Source organism: Oncorhynchus gorbuscha, linkage group LG19, assembly GCF_021184085.1.
Source record: "Oncorhynchus gorbuscha isolate QuinsamMale2020 ecotype Even-year linkage group LG19, OgorEven_v1.0, whole genome shotgun sequence".
Classification (NCBI taxonomy): domain Eukaryota; kingdom Metazoa; phylum Chordata; class Actinopteri; order Salmoniformes; family Salmonidae; genus Oncorhynchus; species Oncorhynchus gorbuscha.
This window is the reverse complement of record NC_060191.1, coordinates 37,715,279-37,735,468: the sequence shown is the minus strand read 5'-3', so window position 1 is coordinate 37,735,468 and position 20,190 is coordinate 37,715,279. Positions and strand designations below refer to the sequence as shown.

Below are 20,190 nucleotides of genomic sequence, written 5' to 3'. Positions count from 1 at the left end.
TCAAACAGGTGCCATTAATACAGGTAATGAGTGGAGGACAGAGAAGCCTCTAAAAGAAGAAGTTACAGGTCTGTGAGAGCCAGAAATCTTGCTTGTTTGTAGGTGACCAAATACTTATTTTCTACCATAATTTGCAAATACATTCATTAAAAATCCTACAATTTGATTTTCTGGATTTTGTCTTCTCATTTTGTCTGTCATAGTTGAAGTGTACCTATGATGAAAATTACAGGCCTCTCTCATCTTTTGAAGTGGGAGAACTTGCACAATTGGTTGCCGACTAAATACTTTTTTGCCCCACTGTATATATGTCTATGTAACAAATATCTTAAATGGAAATGTAACATTGAATGTTCTGTGTTTGTCTGTACAAAGTACATCTGTCTGTCCATGAACTAATAATGATTATTTTGGCAACAGTGGGATTGCTTTGCCAGTAGCAGAATGTTAGCCGAGGATGCTGTGAGTGCATTTCATATACAGTACCCTCGAGTTTCTCGCTTTTATGACTGTACTTTTCTAATCGGATCTTCATAAATCCAATAAAACGATTACCTAATTACAGTGAGCCTACTTTGGGGTTCAACATGAAACACAATGTTCAAGCTCCAATGTCTGTCACACTCGAAACGCATTTAATTCCAAAAGCATTTTATTCAAACGCATACAAACTAGTAGGAAAGCAGTTCATGTCTTTGTACAGTGATCATGTAATAAATAAATAAAATACAAATGTCATGGCAACGCACCTTCTTAGTACATTATAAGGCAGGTAAGTCCAAAAGAATGTTCTGTTTGTAATGATAGCAGTACTAATAGTCTGGTTCAGCCTGGCTAAGAGCTTGCAGAGGCCTTTGGTTATGTGATATCTAGCTAACAGAATGCATCGTCAATAAGTGCTATTATGTTTTCATCATGAGTGACATTCTTTCATATTGACTGAATATCATGGCTGGAAAATCCCCACGATATAAAAAAAACAATGTAGGGTACATACTCTCCTCTGTAAAAAGTACCAAAATATATGAATCTACTAGACTTGGAACTCTATTCAAACTATCGCTGAAGCGTTCCAGATTGCCCAACAGCAATGTAAAGGTCATTTCTGATTTGAGCCGACATAGGCTAGTGTTTACCGTGAATGCAGTCTCCGCTAACGCAAGAACATTGCCTTTGAATTTCGATCGCACTGTGACGCTGAACTTCCGCAATACAGATTGAATAGAGCCCTTGGCTTTTGCCCTAATGAGAAATGAAATCTATCACTTGTATATGTTGATCTACAATACGCAGTTCAGGCTCGTTCCATGACACCATGACTTGTCATAAAACTGTGACCCACCAAAACCCTGAACTTCTGACCCCACGACAATGGGCCACCTGGTTACGGTTTGTGAGGGGCCAATGGGAGGTTAGGTGTGGAACAGTCATATGTTGGCGTCCAGCATCTCCAGGAAGAGTTTGTGCATGGGCACGTGACCCTCCAGGTGGAGCCGGCAGAAGGTGTCTACGGCACGGTTGGCAGTCTGCCGGAGCAGGGGCAGGGTCATGAGCAGTTTGCCTGCCCGGTGGAGCTCTGCTGTGTGCTGGGCGCTCTCGTACTCCTGCAGGGCCTCATGGAGTCCGTCCTGGAACCGCTGCACTGCCTCCACACTCTCCAGGTTCTCTGCGTCTGAGCGGGAAGAGACAAGGTCAAGGGAGGCCTGTGGGTGTTTGGGTGTGGGTGGAATTGTGTGATAAACCTCCCCTTGTTTCGGCACGACAGCGTGTCCGATCCCATTGTCCACCTCATTTGTTTCGCCATTGAGGGCTAATGGACGGGCCAAGGTTAAGTTGCATGCAGCCGACCCTCATTTTCCCTGAAAGGACTGTAAAATGTAAAAACAAAGGCTCTCTCCTCTGATCCTTCTAGCCACCTCAGGCAGTTGTGACTGCCCCGGAGTGTCAGGCTAACGCAGCCAGACTCGCCTAATGGATTTCTGAATTCCTGTGATAATTTGCAGGGTGCTGGGAGGCAGATGGATTTATTGATCAGGGCTGAGGGCAGAAGCAGCCTTCTCACTGCTAGGATATTGATCAGTTTCCACTCGCTGTGGCCTGGGGAATAACAGCGGGAGCCAGAAGGGAGGGGAGGGAGGGGTGAGAGAAGTGGGTGTTGGAGAACAGATTTGGCAGACGTCTAGACCTCCCCACTCTCTGTCATGGTGGTCTGAAGACTGGCAGTTTGTACAGAGGTGATGGAAGAATGATTCATCAACAAATGTTTTGGCCCACACAAGTATGTAGTATAGCATCGGTAATACCGTTAGTCATTATATACCATTATTAATGGTAGTTGTAAAAAAAAAAGTGGAGGGCTGATAGTGACATAGGTCATGCTGAGAGAATCCCATTACTAAAACACGAGACCTGTGAGGGACGTTTGCCAATATGAGGGGTCTAGCCACTCATTCAGTCCCTGACAGCTAGTAGCTTTTCAAGGCAGTGACCATCATTTAACAGCCTCGCCCTGCTAGGGGACCTGACCCTGGAGCAAAAGTGTATTCAAGGACACACCCTGAGGGAAAGTCACTGTGGATCACACTTAGAGGCTTGAATCAATCTGTATTGCTAAAGCATTTCAGAATGCAAGATAGACATGTAAAGGGTCATTTCCGATCGAGCCGACATCTGCAGCGTTTACGTAAATACAGTCTCTGCTAACGCGGTAACATTGCCTCTAAATTTCAATCACGCTGCCGCACTGAACTTCCACAATACGGATTGAACAGAGCCCTGACTCTCTCCACAGTCCTGAAGGAGTGGCTGTATGTAGGGCTGCCTGAGGACGGTGTAGTAGATTTTGTACCAAGCCAGTGTATTGTAAAGCTGAATGGAACACAATTATTTATTGTAAGCAGTAGCCAGGCAGATTAGATAGTAGTGTATATTTTTGATAGTTCTATCATTCTTATACTACTTTCTAAAAGGGATTGTACAAGGGTACAGCTAGGTCTCTTGAGTTTGCTCTGTCACAGTTACAGGATCCTGAGTGGCGCAGCGGTCTGAGACATTGCAGTGCTAGAGGCGTCACTACAGACCCGGGCTTGATCCCGGGTTGTATCATAACCGGCTGTGATCGGGAGTCCCATAGGGCGGCGCACAATTGGCCCAGCGTCGTCCGGGTTAGGGGTGGGTTTGGCCGGGGTAGGCCGTCATTGTAAATGAGAATTTGTTATTAACTGACTTGCCTAGTTAAACAAAGGTTAAATAAAACAATAAATAAACAGCTGACAACACTGAACTACTGATAACAGATATCCAGTGCAGGCCATGTAGTTAGTACCTGAGTTGGCGAGGGCCATAGCCTTGAGAGTGACCACTTCCTCTCGGCTCAGGTTCATCTGCCTGTACTTGGTGGTCAGCTGTCTCAGGGCGGTGTAGAGGTCAGAGAGTCCGGCTGCTCTGCACTGGGCCTGGCCCAGACGCAGGTTCCCAGCAAACACCAGCTCCTCCCCATAGCCCAGAGACTGAGACACAACTGACAGGACCAGTGTCTCCATCCAACCACTCTGCAGCAGGGCCATCTGGTCCACCAATGAAAGGGCAGAGAAGCCTGGAAGGGCAAATATGGAAATGTAATACTCCATAAGTTCTCACAGTATAAAAAGTCAACTTTGTCCCTTTGTACCAGTGGAAAATGGCATAGTATTTTAATTGTTTTTAAGCAGGGAATCACACTTATTTAAGATGACCTACAAGATAAACAGGAGTGGGTACCTGGGATATGCTTTGCCCAGCCAATCAGGACCAGGAGTTCCCTGTTTAGGAGGTCACAAAGCATCAGCAGGGCTTTAAGGTTGTCATCATTGGTTGAGTTGTCAGGCGTGGCACACAGGGGGGCTGGCTCTGTCAAGAGGAGCTGGGAGATCACTTTGTATCCTGAAAGAGGTCAAACAGATATATTAGTAATGCACTCTATTGTACTCCCCGCTTGTGACTGACAAGACTCTTATTGGAGTGTGAGCGTTGCACGACAGAGGGTACACACCGTTGGACTTGGCGGGGTGTGTGTCTGGGGCCTTCGTATAAAGAGAGAGGCCAGAGTCCCCCCTTCTCTTGTACTTCTGACGTCCTCCTCTGACTCGGTCCATGCGAACACCTGTGGTGACACAAACATGATGATCAGTGATCATCCTCTTGGCTCATTGATTGAGCCCCAATCCCCAAGTCAAGAACAGACTATGGGAGGTGCACAGTACTACATAGAGTCATGGCGCCATTGAACTCTATTCCACATCGGGTAACTGATGCAAGCAGTAGAATCAATTTGAAAAAAGAGATAAAAATACATTTCTAAGTCATCCCAAACTTCTGAACGGTAGTGTGTGTGGTAGAAGAGTAATGGCCTAAGGGAACATACTTAAAGTGTTGTGAAAAGTGTTAGGAAATGTAATGTTGTGTAATATTTAAAATGGTATATAACTGCTTTAATGTTGCAGGACCCTAGGAAGAGAGGCAGCTGCCTTGGCCACAGCTAATGGGGATTGAAAATAGAGTTTGAGTAGTTAAAAACTCTAACTCAGGCTGCATGTGTTCTGCAGACCTGCACACTTAAGCATGTCCGTTTATTGAGCCCATTGATCCCACTGAGATGAGTTGCTGAGTTGGTCATCGAGTCTCACCTTCCTTCATCATGCCGGCACGCAGGCACTTCTGGAAGCGGCACGCTTGGCACGACTTCCTGCGACGCTTGGTGATCTCACAATCGTTCATCAAAGGGCAGCTGTACTCAATGTTACCTGGAAACAGAGAAAAGTGCAGCTCTGTTTACACCACGCACTCTATACTTGAGTCAGAAAAGCCAATGACGCAAAAATGCAATCCAAACGGTGACACTGTATTTTGCAGTGTCTCTCTCACAGTGCATTCTTGATGCTTAACTTTTCAGAAAGCCAAAAAGGTCAAATTGCCATGCTGTAAAACAAAGTGTGTTTTTAGTGGGGGGTGTCACCATGGCTAACCTTTGCCATCTGGTGGTTTACTGAGTTTCACTGTCTGTGGCACTATGACAGAAGTCCTTTGCCTCTGTGGTTCGCTGGCACCCTGAGCTTTCACACAGCAATCAATAAAAGCCCAGACAAAATACAGATATTGATTGGCTTTTTCACACTGAGCCTAGCGACCACAACAAGTGTTACAACGTTTGGTCTCACACAAGACAAAAAAGGGGATTTAATAGAGTATTGATTCATTTCTCCCACACATCTATACCCAGACAAGCGGGTCTGGATCTGGGGGTGATCTAGGAGCCAAGGGCCCTCGATCAATGAGCTCACCCCTAAACCCCCCATCCCCCTGGACAAGAGGCTCTGAGATTAGAGCATCCAAATGACAGCTTCAAGCTTTTAACAAGAGATTGGCACCTCTTCAGAGTGACATTCATCAAGAAACTAAAATGTGTTGTGTGGTGTTATAAGTGCAATAACACACATTTAAGCTGCAGTTTCATACTTTGAGATGGGCACTGTTGCTAAAAGAACGCATTGTGAGAAGCCACTTTTGATCAATGATAATACAATAAGTATTTACATTCAACTTCATACTTTAAATTAGGCGCATAGTCAAATAATGTTGAGATTCAGTCGTTAATGCATCAAGCGCCACTGGATCAATATCACGCGTCAGATATTTTGGAACATTTGTAGCAGAGAATAATCCGCTCTAGTTTCAGACTGCAAAAATCCAATATTCAGGATTATATTAAGAAATCAAAACGAACGACTATACAAAATCAAATTTTCCCATTTAGAAACAAGGCAACAATAAACATATCGTTGTCGCCCCCCCTTAAATTAACTACTAGGCCATAGCTCTCGCGGTCAATCCGTGTAACATTGTAAATGCCGGATCTCTATGGCAAGACGCTTCAAAATCGGCCCAGTGCTGTTTGAGATAGCAGATTGACCTATCGCGTGTAACGAACGTACGAACGGTCCGAGATAGATCCACAGTCCCCTCCCCGATTTCATATTGGGGGACAATAAAGCATTTCTGGGGCCATCAACCAAAATGAAGCACATTGAGTCTTCACACGAAAATCAATCCCATAGCTGAGTCTGCGGCTGACAGAACTATTGGAAATCTGTGTTTGCCGCAATCAGCCTAATTTGCGCTTCCCCCTCTAATATATTATTGATTATATTATTCATTAAGATCTAGCCCAGAACTTCGCCTTGTCCTAAAAGTATCACACGTGCACGCGCGCACACAGTGCACACACCACCACAGACTGCTTGGTTTGATGTTCTATCAGGTTTTTGCAGAAACCTGTACACTTTTTGTTTACCTTGAATTGTCCTCTTGAAGAAAGCCTTGCATGCCTCACACGACGCTACTCCGTAGTGATATCCCGATGCAAAGTCGCCACACACGAGGCACAGCCTTTTAGGTCCAGAGCCCAGCGACGATAAGTAGTCACATTTGAGGACGGAGTCAACGTGCGAGGAGAGCGCCAAACTGCGATCCGAGCAAAACTGTGATGCGCTGCTAGAGTCCGGTGCTGCGCTGACACCGCTGCCGCTGCTGCTCGAACCCGGGGATTCCGGGTCCAGTGAGTGACCCGGTGAGAATAAATTGTATCCACTGCTGTCCGAGCTGGGACTGAATGCTGTGGTTCTGTCCAGGGCGAAGGTAGGGCTGGGGGGGTCCGTCTTGATACGTGTATCATCTAGTAAAGGAGCGTCGTCGGGGTTTGAGGAGTCCAACAGGCTGATGGCACAATTGAAATGATCATGACAACAATATAGTGCCACTGAAATAATGCTCTATTATTTATAGAACTGCTACGATAACAGTGTGGCATGCAGACCACAATATAGTCTGCCTATTAGGTGGGCCACCTCAAGGACCAACAGTTCTATTCATGTTCCCTATGGAGGACACCAAATTATGCATTTATTCTGAAGACAATTAATAAATACTTTTTTTCCAACTGAATTAAGCCTTATATCATGCTTAAATTTAAAATAAACACACATCAACAGCACATAATTGGTGGCAATCAGATTAACGACCAATAAAATGTATCTATGATCACATTCAATTGTTCATTACTTTCATACCAAATATGAATTTTAAAAAAAAATACAAAAAACATTTTCAGTAATTCTTACTGGTTGTGCTGGCTGTGGAAGTGGACGTTTTCACTCAGGCAAAAATCCTTTAGATCCATATCCAGGAAGAAAGTCTCAAGGAGATGAAATGAGAACTATAGTTGTCAATGCAGTAGTAGTATTCTAGTATTCTGGTTTGGGAGCTAAAGGTAGAGAAATAGTGACAGAGGCGAGGACACTGAGACAAGGGCCACAGTTCCAGTTGCAGGTTTATTTAGCTGAAGACTTGTGTCATTGCAAAGGGGCGGGGCCTGGAGGACAAATCCTGACAAGCACTAAACGTTTGTTGATGGTTTCATTCTCTTCTCACTTCCATTGTGTTGAGCATACAACATACATATGTACATATTTACATGCTACACAGAAGGAAACATGTATACATGATACACGAGTCAAAGTATGAACAAGATTTGTTAAAGAGGATTTTCACTGGTACCTCTTATTGACAAAGTGTTATCAAAGTGAGGTGAAAACATGAAACGTTTATTGCTTATGATGGAACACCATGCGCTATGTCCGTCATTAAATGCATTTTGCTATTCTTGTTTTCCAGACTCCGCCCTCCCTCACCTCTGTAATTGTTGGACCAGGATTCCCCTCTTCTACTGTTTGGTGTAAACAGAGAAAGCACGCAGAACAGACTCACGGACACGGCATCCTCCAGGTATTCGTTGTTCCTCATAACAATGTCTCACTTTTAAAAGCTATAAATTGCATATTGGTGACAGTACTATTCCAGTTCCTGAACCAAGATGCATCACTATTACTGAAGCATTTGAATTCATGCTTGTCCAGTCTCGCATAGGCCTTTCTCTTTGAAGTGTGTTTTCATGGTTACTCTTGGAAAGTCAGGTAAGGTGAGCTTGAGAGAAAGTGAGAGGCAGGTGGGGGATTAGAAGAGGCCGGAAAACCAAGGGATAGAATTAGACTAGAGAAAGGGAGGGGAGGGAGGTAGTGGAAAGAAAGAGGGGACTTTAACTTGGAACTGGTCAGTAGGTCAGGTACATGTGTACAGGACAGGGCTTACATCTGGTGAAAGGGGAGGCGGTGATGAGGTAGGAGGGTAAGGGTGTCTGGAGGGTGAGGATTATGAGCCATCCGATGCCAGTGCTAAGGCAGGGGTGCTAAGGCAGCACTTTTGGACAACTCTGATGTGTGAAAGCCCTGTGAGGAGCGAGAACATCCAAATCCAGCCATCAGACACCTTAGCCAAGTTGATACCTGGTGCTAACATGGGTCCTTTGTCCTGATCTTGTCTGCATTCTGATCGTGCGCACATTTCCAGAAATGTGTCTCCACACACGGAATTCAAATGTGTCGGTTATCCATCTACTGTGTTTGCATTGTGACCACATTTCCTGGTCCCTTCTTTTATGCACATTATTTCACAGCTATTCCTTCAAAATAATATGTATTTATTATTTGTAAGACACATTGATATAATCATTCACTGGTGCCACCTGTGAATGAATTTAGAGGGCGGAATGATGACGATTTAAATGGTTTCTCTGTCCAGATCTGTCTACAAGTGTAAGATATCCACACACAAGGCATTTCTGACTACCTCCGGAGGAGGGCAAGGATGATCTGATCACAATCTTTTGATGTTTACACCTGTCCAAAAATATCGGCACAATCAGAATGCGGACAAGATCAGGACAAAAGACGGAAGTTAGACTCAGGTATAAACGCTGTTCTAGATACCTGCTTCACTTGAGTTACTGGTATTATCTGGATCCCAATATGTTTCAAAATAGATTATCCAACAAAAATGAATCAATCCATTTGGCATATTATAACAGTGCATTTGGAAAGTATTCCAACCCCTTGACTTTTTCTACATTTTGTTATGTTACAGCCTTGTCCTAAAATGGATTAAATCATTTTTTCCCCCTCATCAATCTACACACAATACCACATAATGACAAAGCAAAAAAATGTTTTTTAGAAATTTTTGCAAATGTATTAAAAATTAAAACAGAAATATCACATTTTCATAATTATTCAGACACTTTACTCAGTACTTTGTTGAAGCACCTTTGGCAGCAATTATAGCCTAGAGTCTTCTTGGGTATGACGCTACATGTTTGGCACACCTGTATTTGGGAAGTTTCTCCCATTCTTTTTTGCAGATCCTCTCAAGCTCTGTCAGGTTGGATGGGGAGCGTCGCTGCACAGCTATTTTCAGGGTTCAGCTCTGGCTGGGCCACTCAATGGCATTCAGAGACTTGACCCCATGCCACTTGGCTGTGTGCTTAGAATCGTTGTCCTGTTGGAAGGTGAAACCTTAAATGCTCTGGAGAAGGATTTCATCAAGGATCTCTCTGTACTTTGCTCCGTTCATCTTTCCCTCGATCCTGACTAGTCTCCCAGTACCTGACGCTGAAAAACGTCCCCAAAGCATGATGCTGGCACTACCATGCTTCACTGTAGGGATGGTGCCAGGTTTCCTCCAGATGTGACGCTTGGCATTCAGGCCAAATTCAATCTTGTTTTCATCAGACCAGAGAATCTTGTTTCTCATGGTCTGAGAGTCCTTTAGGTGCCTTTTAGCAAACTCCAAGTAAGCTGTCATGTGCATTTTACTGAGGAGTGGCTTCTGTCTAGCTACTCTACCATAAATGCCTGATTGGTGGAGTGCTGCAGAGATGGTTGTCCTTCTGGAAGGTTCTCCCATCTCCACAGAGGAACTCTGGAGCTCTTTCAGAGTGACCATCAACTTCTTGGTCACCTCCCTGACCCATGCCCTTCTCCCCCAATTGCTCAGTTTGGCCAGGTGGCCAGCTTTAGGAAGAGTCTTGGTGGTTCCAAACTTCTTCCATTTAAGAATGATGGAGGTCACTGTGTTCTTGGGGACATTTAATGCTGCAGAATGTTTATGGTACCCTTCCCTAGATCTATGCCTAGACATAATCCTGTCTCGGCGCTCTACTGACAATTCCTTTGACCTCATGGCTTGTTTTTTTCTCTGAACTGCACTGACAACCGCTTTGAGGACAATACAGTGCCACTGACACGGCCTGCAACGAAAACATGCGGTCTCTCCTTCACTGCAGCCGAGGTGAGTAAGACATTTAAACGTGTTAACCCTCGCAAGGCTGCAGGCCCAGACGGCATCCCCAGCCGCGCCCTCAGAGCATGCGCAGACCAGCTGGCCGCTGTGTTTACAGACATATTCAATCAATCCCTATACCAGTCTGCTGTTCCCACATGCTTCAAGAGGGCCACCATTGTTCCTGTTCCCAAGAAAGCTAAGGTAACTGAGCTAAACGACTACCGCCCCGTAGCACTCACTTCCGTCATCATGAAGTGCTTTGAGAGACTAGTCAAGAACCATATCACCTCCACCCTACCTGACACCCTAGACCCACTCCAATTTGCTTACCGCCCAAATAGGTCCATAGACGATGCAATCTCAACCACACTGCACACTGCCCTAACCCATCTGGACAAGAGGAATACCTATGTGAGAATGCTGTTCATCGACTACAGTTCGGCATTCAACACCATAGTACCCTCCAAGCTCGTCATTAAGTTAGAGACCCTGGGTCTCGACCCCGCCCTGTGCAACTGGGTACTGGACTTCCTGACGGGCCGCCCCCAGGTGGTGTGGGTAGGCAACAACATCTCCTCCCCGCTGATCCTCAACACTGGGGCCCCACAAGGGTGCGTTCTGAGCCCTCTCCTGTACTCCCTGTTTACCTACGACTGCGTGGCCACGCACGCCTCCAACTCAATCATCAAGTTTGCGGACGACACAACAGTGGTAGGCTTGATTACTAACAACGACGAGACGGCCTACAGGGAGGAGGTGAGGGCCCTCGGATTGTGGTGTCAGGAAAATAACCTCACACTCAACGTCAACAAAACTAAGGAGATGATTGTGGACTTCAGGAAACAGCAGAGGGATCACCCCCCTATCCACATCGATGGAACAGTAGTGGAGAGGGTAGCAAGTTTTAAGTTCCTCGGCATACACATCACAGACAAACTGAATTGGTCCACTCACACAGACAGCATCGTGAAGAAGGCGCAGCAGCGCCTCTTCAACCTCAGGAGGCTGAAGAAATTCGGCTTGTCACCAAAAGCACTCACAAACTTCTACAGATGCACAATCGAGAGCATCCTGGCGGGCTGTATCACCGCCTTTTACGGCAACTGCTCCGCCCTCAACCGTAAGGCTCTCCAGAGGGTAGTGAGGTCTGCACAACGCATCACCGGGGGCAAACTAACTGCCCTCCAGGACACCTACACCACCCGATGTTACAGGAAGGCCATAAAGATCATCAAGGACATCAACCACCCGAGCCACTGCCTGTTCACCCCGCTATCATCCAGAAGGCGAGGTCAGTACAGGTGCATCAAAGCTGGGACCGAGAGACTGAAAAACAGCTTCTAACTCAAGGCCATCAGACTGTTAAATAGCCACCACTAACATTGAGTGGCTGCTGCCAACACACTGACACTGACACTGACTCAACCCTAGCCACTTTAATAATGGGAATTGATGGGAAATGTTGTAAATATATCACTAGCCACTTTAAACAATGCTACCTTATATAATGTTACTTACCCTACATTATTCATCTCATATGCATATGTATATACTGTACTCTATATCATCGACTGCATCCTTATGTAATACATGTATCACTAGCCACTTTAACTATGCCACTTTGTTTACATACTCATCTCATATGTATATACTGTACTCGATACCATCTACTGCATCTTGCCTATGCTGCTCTGTACCATCACTCATTCATATATCCTTATGTACATATTCTTTATCCCCTTACACTGTGTATAAGACAGTAGTTTTGGAATTGTTAGTTAGATTACTTGTTGGTTATTACTGCATTGTCGGAACTAGAAGCACAAGCATTTCGCTACACTCGCATTAACATCTGCTAACCATGTGTATGTGACAAATACATTTTGATTTGATTTGATTTAAATAGACAGGTGTGTGTGCCTTAGCAAATCATGTCCAATCAATTGAATTTACCACAGATGGACTCCAATCAAGTTGTCAAGGATGATCAATGGACACAGGATGCACCTGAACTCAATGTCGAGTCTCATAGCAAAGGGCATTTCTGTTTTTAATTTTCTAATACATTTACAAAAATGTCTAAAAACCTGTTTACACTTTGTCATTATGGGGTATTGTGTGTAGATTGAGGAGGAAAAGATTTTGTTGAATTTATTTGAGAATAACAAAATGTGGAAAAGGTCAAGGGGTCTGAATACTTCCCCGAATGCTCTGTATAACCAATACATTACGATTCCTTTTTTCTCCTCTAAATTGTTCATATTCCAAACAAATATGATTTTGGCTAGTTCCCTGATACATTTCCACATGGTATTCCACCATATGAAAATGATTTGGGATGAAAGGTTCTCACAGTGGACCCCTGGATGCCTGAAACACATTCCCTGCCCTTGTCATCCCCCAGCTGTGAAATGTATTACAGTGCAGCAGCACACTGACCAGGTTCCGACCCGGGTAGCACCCAGTACAGGGAGATAGGATTACTGTCTAGTCTGACACTACCTGACACTTCTCATTCCTCCTCAGCCCTAATCCAACAACGGCTACATCATCAAGATATCCCCCCCCCACACACACACACACACTCAATGCACACACACACACACACACACTCACACACGCACAGAGAGAGAGAGAGCCTCAGTTGACCTTGTTAACACAACCAGCACCATCAGGGCTAATGGGTGAAATCAAGTGATTCTATAGCTCCCTGGGTGTGTACTGAGGCGCGGGTCAGCCTGGGTGCAGTTGTCATGCTCTGTTACAGTGCAGGTCAATGGTACAGACAGGACTGAACTCTCTCCCTCTCTGTGATGGAGACAGTGGAGCAGGAGCCTACTATTAGCCCATCTTGTCCCTTGTCCTGATCCCATATCATTACATTGTAACAGGCTGAAAGTCCACTTACAAAACTATAATAATACTAATGCCTGTTTTTAAGGTACTCTTACTGCTCAAATGATCATTTAATAAAGGCTCCATAGTCACAACATGCTTTAAGGCTGAGTGATATACACTGAGAATACAAAACATTAAGAACACATGCTCTTTCCATGACAGACTGAACAGGCGAATCCAGTTGAAAGCCATGATCCCTTATTGATGTCACTTGTTAAATCCACTTCAAATCAGTGTAGATGAAAGGGGAGGAGACAGGCTAAATAATGACTTTTAAGCCTTGAGACAATTGAGACTTGGATTGTGTGTGTCATTTAGATGGTGAATGGGCAAGGCAAAATATGGCGGTTTGTGTCAAGAACTGCAGCACTGTTGCGGTTTTCCCATGTGTGTGAAGAATGGTCCACCTCCCAAAGGACATCCAGCCGACTTGACACAACTGTGGGCATTGGAATCAACATGGGCCAGCATCCCTGTGGAACGCTTTCGACACCTTGTGGAGTCCATGCCCCAACGAATTGAGGCTGAATTGGGGGTGGCGCTCAATATTACGAAGGTGCTCCTAATATTTGGTATAATGTCATTGTAGACCCACTCGAGTGGGATATATTTGTAATAAACAAAGGATAAACGAAGGAACAGCAAGTGTAGTTGTTACTGGTTATTGGTGGACACAGTATTAATGAGGCATTATAATTACTCCGAAGCTGCCACTTATCGTATTTGCCAGCAAGTGGTAAGTGTTAACACCGGTCTTCCAGTCATTTGGCCCAGATTCAGGATAGTTCATGAGGAGAGAAAACAGAGAGTGTACAGTCCAACAGAAAAAGAGGATATTTGGCTAGTCCTTGTAATCCGCAAGAGATAATTAAGAATGAAGTGAACCTCTTTAATCAGCTTTGTAGTGTGTGGTGGAGAAGGATTGGCCTATAAAAGAGATTAGACATGGGATCCTTATAAACACTCCTGGGAATTAGGGTTAGAGTAGCAGGTAAATGGATTAGAGGCCTGACCACATAGCGCATGTGTCAGAGAGTTGGAAACTGCTGTTATGACAGTGTAAGATAGGGACAGTGATGATTCTAATCAAAATTTGCCTGGCTACCCACACTCCTTTCTCCAGCCAAACGCTACACCACGCCCACAGACGTTACTTTCTTCTCCGCAATGAGTCTGGTTCTGAATACCTCTGCAACCCTTCACCGAATGCAACCACATCCTGGGCCGTCTGATTGGTCCAGAAACCAATAGGTTGAGCCAAAGCTAGAACACACATGGGTAATGTAGTGGTTTGGAAATTCGTGATTGGCTTTGATACGCTGATTGGTTAGAGATGATCCAATCGCTGATGACTTTGTTTTGTACAACGCCCCTTGTGCCCCTCGTCAACACAAAGTATGTAGCGAACGATAGTGCAGCGGAAGAATTTAGTTTGAGCCATCAGGCTAAATCAAAATACTGTGTAATTCCTACACCACTGGTTTACTCCTAATGTATACTGAACTAGCTTCCAATATGTTACTACTTTATAACAACAACCTTGCAGGCCCAGACAGCATCCCCAGCCGCGCCCTCAGAGCATGCGCAGACCAGCTGGCTGGTGTGTTTACGGACATATTCAATCAATCCTTATCCCAGTCTGCTGTTCCCACATGCTTCAAGAGGGCCACCATTGTCCCTGTTCCCAAGAAAGCTAAGGCAACTGAGCTAAATGACTACTGCCCCGTAGCACTCACTTCCGTCATCATGAAGTGCGTTGATAGACTAGTCAAGGACCATATCACCTCCACCCTACCTGACACCCTAGACCCACTCCAATTTGCTTACCGCCCAAATAGGTCCACAGACGATGCAATCTCAACCACACTGCACACTGCCCTAACACATCTGGACAGGAGGAATACCAATGTGAGAATGCTGTTCATCGATTACAGCTCAGCATTTAACACAATAGTACCCTCTAAACTCGTCATTAAGCTTGAGACCCTGGGTCTCGACCCCGCCCTGTGCAACTGGGTACTGTACTTCCTGACGTGCCGCCCCCAGGTGGTGAGGGTAGGTGACAACATCTCCACCCCGCTGATCCTCAACTCTGGGGCCCCACAAGGGTGCGTTCTGAGCCCTCTCCTGTACTCCCTGTTCACCCACGACTGCGTGACCATGCATGCCTCCAACTCAATCATCAAGTTTGCGGACGACACTACAGTGGTAGGCTTGATTACCAACAATGACGAGACGGCCTACAGGGAGGAGGTGAGGGCCCTCTGAGTGTGGTGTCAGGAAAATAACCTCACTCAACGTCAACAAAACCAATGAGATGATTGTGGACTTCAGAAAACAGCAGCAACCCCCCTATCCACATCGATGGGACAATAGTGGAGAGGCTAGTAAGTTTTAAGTTCCTCGGCGTACACATCACGGACAAACTGAATTGGTCCACCCACACAGACAGCGTCGTGAAGAAGGCGCAGCAGCGCCTCTTCAACCTCAGGAGGCTGAAGAAATTCGGGTTGTTACCAAAAGCACTCACAAACTTCTGCAGATGCACAATCGAGAGCATCCTGTCGGGCTGTATCACCGCCTGGTACGGCAACTGCTCCGCCCACAACCGTAAGGCTCTCCAGAGGGTAGTGAGGTCTGCACAACGCATCACCAGGGGCAAACTACCTGCCCTCCAGGACACCTACACCACCCTATGTCACAGGAAGGCCATAAAGATCATCAAGTACAACAACCACCCGAGCCACTGCCTGTTCACCCGCTACCATCCAGAAGGCCAGGTCAGCACAGGTGCAGGAAAGCTGGGACCGAGAGACTGAAAAACAGCTCCTATCTCAAGGCCATCAGACTGTTAAACAGCCACCACTAACATTGAGTGGCTGCTGCCAACACACTGACTCAACTCCAGCCACTTTAATAATGGGAATTGATGGAAATTGATGTAAAATATATCACTAGCCACTTCAAACAATGCTACTTAATATAATGTTTACATACCCTACATTACTCATCTCTATATGTATATACTGTACTCTATATCATCTACTGCATCTTTATGTAATACATGTATCACTAGCCACTTCAAACTATGCCACTTTTGTTTACATACCCTACATTACTCATCTCATATGTATATACTGTACTCGATACCATCTACTGCATCTTGCCTATTCCGTTCTGTACCATCCCTCATTCATATATCTTTATGTACATATTCTTTATCCCTTTACACTTGTGTGTATAAGGTAGTAGTTTTGGAATTGTTAGGTTAGATTACTCGCTGGTTATTACTGCATTGTCGGAACTAGAAGCACAAGCATTTCGCTACACTCGCATTAACATCTGTGTAAGTGACAAATACATTTGATTTGATTTGAAAAGTGTATACGATAAATATGATTCTGTAACAAAGAATGAGATCCAAAAGTCACTTGGAATGGAAAGTGTGCAAATATATTTTCAAATAGTTTTCATAGTAATAAAGGTTTTTTTTTTTTTTTAAATCACCGACAAAACAGTTAACCAGAAACAAATACAAAAAATTACAACAACAAAAAAATATTGTTTATAAAAAGTACACAACGGCTATGTCGTCCATAAATACAGTGCATAGTGTTATACATCTTTAGGTGCTGGAAGGAGGAAATGCTTTCGGGTTTGATTCAGCTTGTAAACGACACCAGGAAGGAACATTTACAGAAATGGTTCTACTCACTGAAACAGATATCATTTGGTAAAAAAAGAAGAAGTTATTTCTCAATTGTAAATATATACATGGTATGTTATCACTATTTGTTTATTGATCACACAAACATTTCAAATTGTGAATACAAAGTCAACTATCTTATATCAGCTTTAATTAAGGTACATTAGATTCTCGTGTAAAAAAAACAAAACAAAAAAGTCTAAAGAAATAAATGTACAAACATGTCGGTGACGTGTAGCTTCCTCTTCCGCATATACATTTCTATCAAATAATACAAGTTATTATTACACAAAGAGTCATTTCACTTTGAACAGCATAAATTAATACAAGAAGCAATCAGAAACATCAGTGGGGTTGTAAAATCAACAAATGGATAGAATATAAGTCACTGACATTTTAGAGGAATACAAATTTGGTTCAGCGATGTCATGATGTTGCTGTGTTTTTTTTTGTACAGTCCAGCTGAAGAGAGCGTTTTGTTAACAAAACAACCACAGACAGAGATTCTGACTTAGACAAAGGCTCTGCTCGTCTGTGGCAGTAGCGTGTCATCTTTGCCTTGGAGACTACACTGTCCCCATTCGGTGGTTCCTGTCTGCCTCAGGTCTGGGCACAGAACACGGTGTGTTGATCATGATTGAGCTCGAAGTGAGCAATCTCAATGGGCCGGATACTACCTTTAAATACGTGTTCGTATCGTTAGGATTCTGGACAATGTACATTAACCTCTTTTTCACCACTATGCATTTCAACTTCAAAGGAAAGGATGGCTAAAGGACATACTTATTTACCTGCTTTACAATAGCCGTCTCAAGTGTGTGTGTGTGTGTGTGTGTGTGTGTGTGTGTGTGTGTGTGTGTGTGTGTGTGTGTGTGTGTGTGTGTGTGTGTGTGTGTGTGTGTGTGTGTGTGTGTGTGTGTGTGTGTGTGTGTGTGTAGTTGAGCTTATGTGTATGTATAATGAGTTGTGTGTGCTGTATAAGACTCAAACTGTATTAATATCAGAGTTCTATGGACTCAAATCTCTCTCAGACACGATACGTCAGTACGTTGACGTTTTCTTCAGAGAACAACCCTCTCAGCTTTTTTTGTACAGGTATTTTAGTGAGCCCCTGACACTTCCCCAGTAGCAGATAGGACTGTTGAGTGGGGGAAGACGATGTTCAAAGTAGTAGCTGTGTTATGCTGCCACACAGTGGTTGTGCCGGCGGGACATGACGTAGCCCCGGTGACACACACAGCGATAGGAGCCGTCTGTGTTGATGCATCGGCCGCTCGCACATACGTTGTCAGGATCCTCACATTCATTGATGTCTGGGCATAGAAGCAGAACAAGGGAACAAGTGCAAACACAATACATGTGAATCAGTGAACGTCCAAATGTATATACAGTACCAGTCAAAAGTTTGGACACACCTACTCATTCAAGGGTTTTTCTTTATTTTTGTACTTTTTTCTACGTTAAAGAATAATAGTGAAGACATCAAAACTATAAAATGACACGTGGAATCATGTAGTAACCAAACAAGTGTTAAAACAAATCAAAGAATATTTTATATTTGAGATTCTTCAAAGTAGCCACCCTTTGCCATGATGACAGCATTGCACACTCTTGGCATTCTCTCAACCAGTTTCATGAGGAATGCTTTTCCAACAGTCTTGGAGTTCCCACATATGCTGAGCAATTGTTGGCTGCTTTTTCTTCACTCTGCTGTCCAACATCCCATACCATCTCAATTGGGTTGAGGTCAGGTGATTGTGGAAGCCAGGTCATCTGATGCAGCACTCCATCACTCTCTTTGGTCAAATAGCCCTTACACAGCCTGGAGGTGTGTTTTTGGTCATTGTCCTGTTGAAAAACAAATTATTCTCTCATTTAGCGTAAGCCAGATGGGATGGCATAACACTGCAGAATGCTGTGGTAGCCAATCTGGTTAAGTGTACCTTGAATTCTAAATAAATCACAGGCGGTGTCACCAGCAAAGCACCCCCACACCATCACAACACCTTCTCCATGCTTCATGGTGGGAACCACACATACAGAGATAATCCGTTCACCTACTCTGCATCTCACCAGGACACGGCGGTTGGAACCAAAAATCTCAAATTTGGACTCATCAGACCAAAGGACAGATATCCACCGGTCTAATATCCATTGCTCATGTTTCTTGGCCCAAGCAAGTCCCTTCTTATTATTGGTGTTCTTTAGTAGTGGTTTCTATGTAGCAATTCGACCATGAAGGCCTGATTCACACAGTCTCCTCTGAACAGTTGATGTTGATACGTGTCTGTTACTTGAACTCTGTGAAGCAATTAATAGGGCTGCAATCTGAGGTGCAGTTAACTCTAATGAACTTATCCTCTGGAGGAGAGGTAACTCTGGGTCTTACTTTCCTGTGGCGGTCCTCACGAGAGCCAGTTTCATCATAGTGCTTGATGGTTTTTGCGATAGAACTTGAAGAAACTTTCAAAGTTCTTGACATTTTCCGGATTGACTGACCTTCATGTCTTAAAGTAATGATGGACTGTCGTTTCTCTTTGCTTATTTGCACTGTTCTTGCCATAATATCGACTTGGTCTTTTACCAAATAGGGTTATGTTCTGTATACCAACCAGTGTCACAACACAACTGATTGGCTCAAATGCATTAAGGAAAGAAATTCCACAAATTAACTTTTAACCTGTTAATTAAAATGCATTCCAGGTGACTACCTCATGAAACTGGTTGAGAGAATGCCAAGAGTGTGCAAAGCTGTCATCAAGGCAAAGGGTGGCTACTTTGAAGAATCTCAAATCTAAAATACATTTTGATTTGTTTTAACTCTTTTTTTGGTTACTACATACTACAGTTATGTCATAGTTTTGATGTCTTCACTATTATTCTACAATGTAGAAAATAGTCAAAAATAAAGAAAAATCCTTGAATGAGTAGGTGTCCAAACTTTTAACTGGTACTGTATGTTCTGGTAGATGTGTAAATCGGTAAATCTATACATTTCCCTGGAAATTTCTAGATTCTCCATTGCACTGGTAAATCTACAGATTTTACTGTAACATAAATGTCAATCTGAGAACAAGAGAATGGCTCTTGCTATGTGATGCATACAGTATGTAGATTGAAAGGCATAAGGTTTGAAGGACAAGTGAAAGGCAGGGAGTTTTGCATATAGACAACTGCGATTAGTTGAAGGGTTTGTCTTGTGGATTGTGTGAGGAGGGATACCTACCTATGCAGGCCATGGAGGTCATGTCCAGCTCGTATCCCTCGTAGCAGTCACACGTGTATCCCTCCGCCACCCGGATACACCTGCCGTTCTCACAGCCGTGCAGTATCCCACAGTCCTCTGTGCTCAGGCCTGCATACGGCTCATATTGTCC

The 20,190-nt window shown here is 44.1% G+C and overlaps 2 protein-coding genes across 5 annotated transcripts in view; both read right to left on the bottom strand.

The window, feature by feature from the left end:
* Positions 1–614: 614 nt before the first annotated feature.
* Positions 615–7,668, bottom strand: LOC124005761 (estrogen-related receptor gamma-like). The gene is made up of 7 exons (XM_046315278.1): positions 7,155–7,668; positions 6,329–6,750; positions 4,665–4,781; positions 4,031–4,141; positions 3,760–3,921; positions 3,326–3,595; positions 615–1,672 (listed from the first exon to the last, which is right to left on the bottom strand). The coding sequence occupies exons 1-7, from the start codon at positions 7,211–7,213 to the stop codon at positions 1,428–1,430; spliced, it is 1,386 nt and encodes a 461-aa protein (XP_046171234.1). The 5' UTR covers positions 7,214–7,668; the 3' UTR covers positions 615–1,427.
* Positions 7,669–16,538: 8,870 nt separating this feature from the next.
* Positions 16,539–20,190, bottom strand: part of LOC124005162 (latent-transforming growth factor beta-binding protein 4-like) — a 50,044-nt gene continuing 46,392 nt past the window's right edge. For 3 of the 4 annotated variants that reach the window (XM_046314150.1, XM_046314154.1, XM_046314151.1), the window contains 2 exons: positions 20,040–20,189; positions 16,539–18,126 (listed from right to left, as the gene is read on the bottom strand). In XM_046314150.1, the coding sequence (XP_046170106.1) occupies positions 17,993–18,126; positions 20,040–20,189 (284 nt within the window). In that variant the 3' untranslated portion in view covers positions 16,539–17,992. Of the gene's footprint in view, positions 18,127–18,601; positions 18,662–20,039; position 20,190 lie in introns of those variants that run through there. The other variant, XM_046314152.1, reaches the window with a different exon arrangement.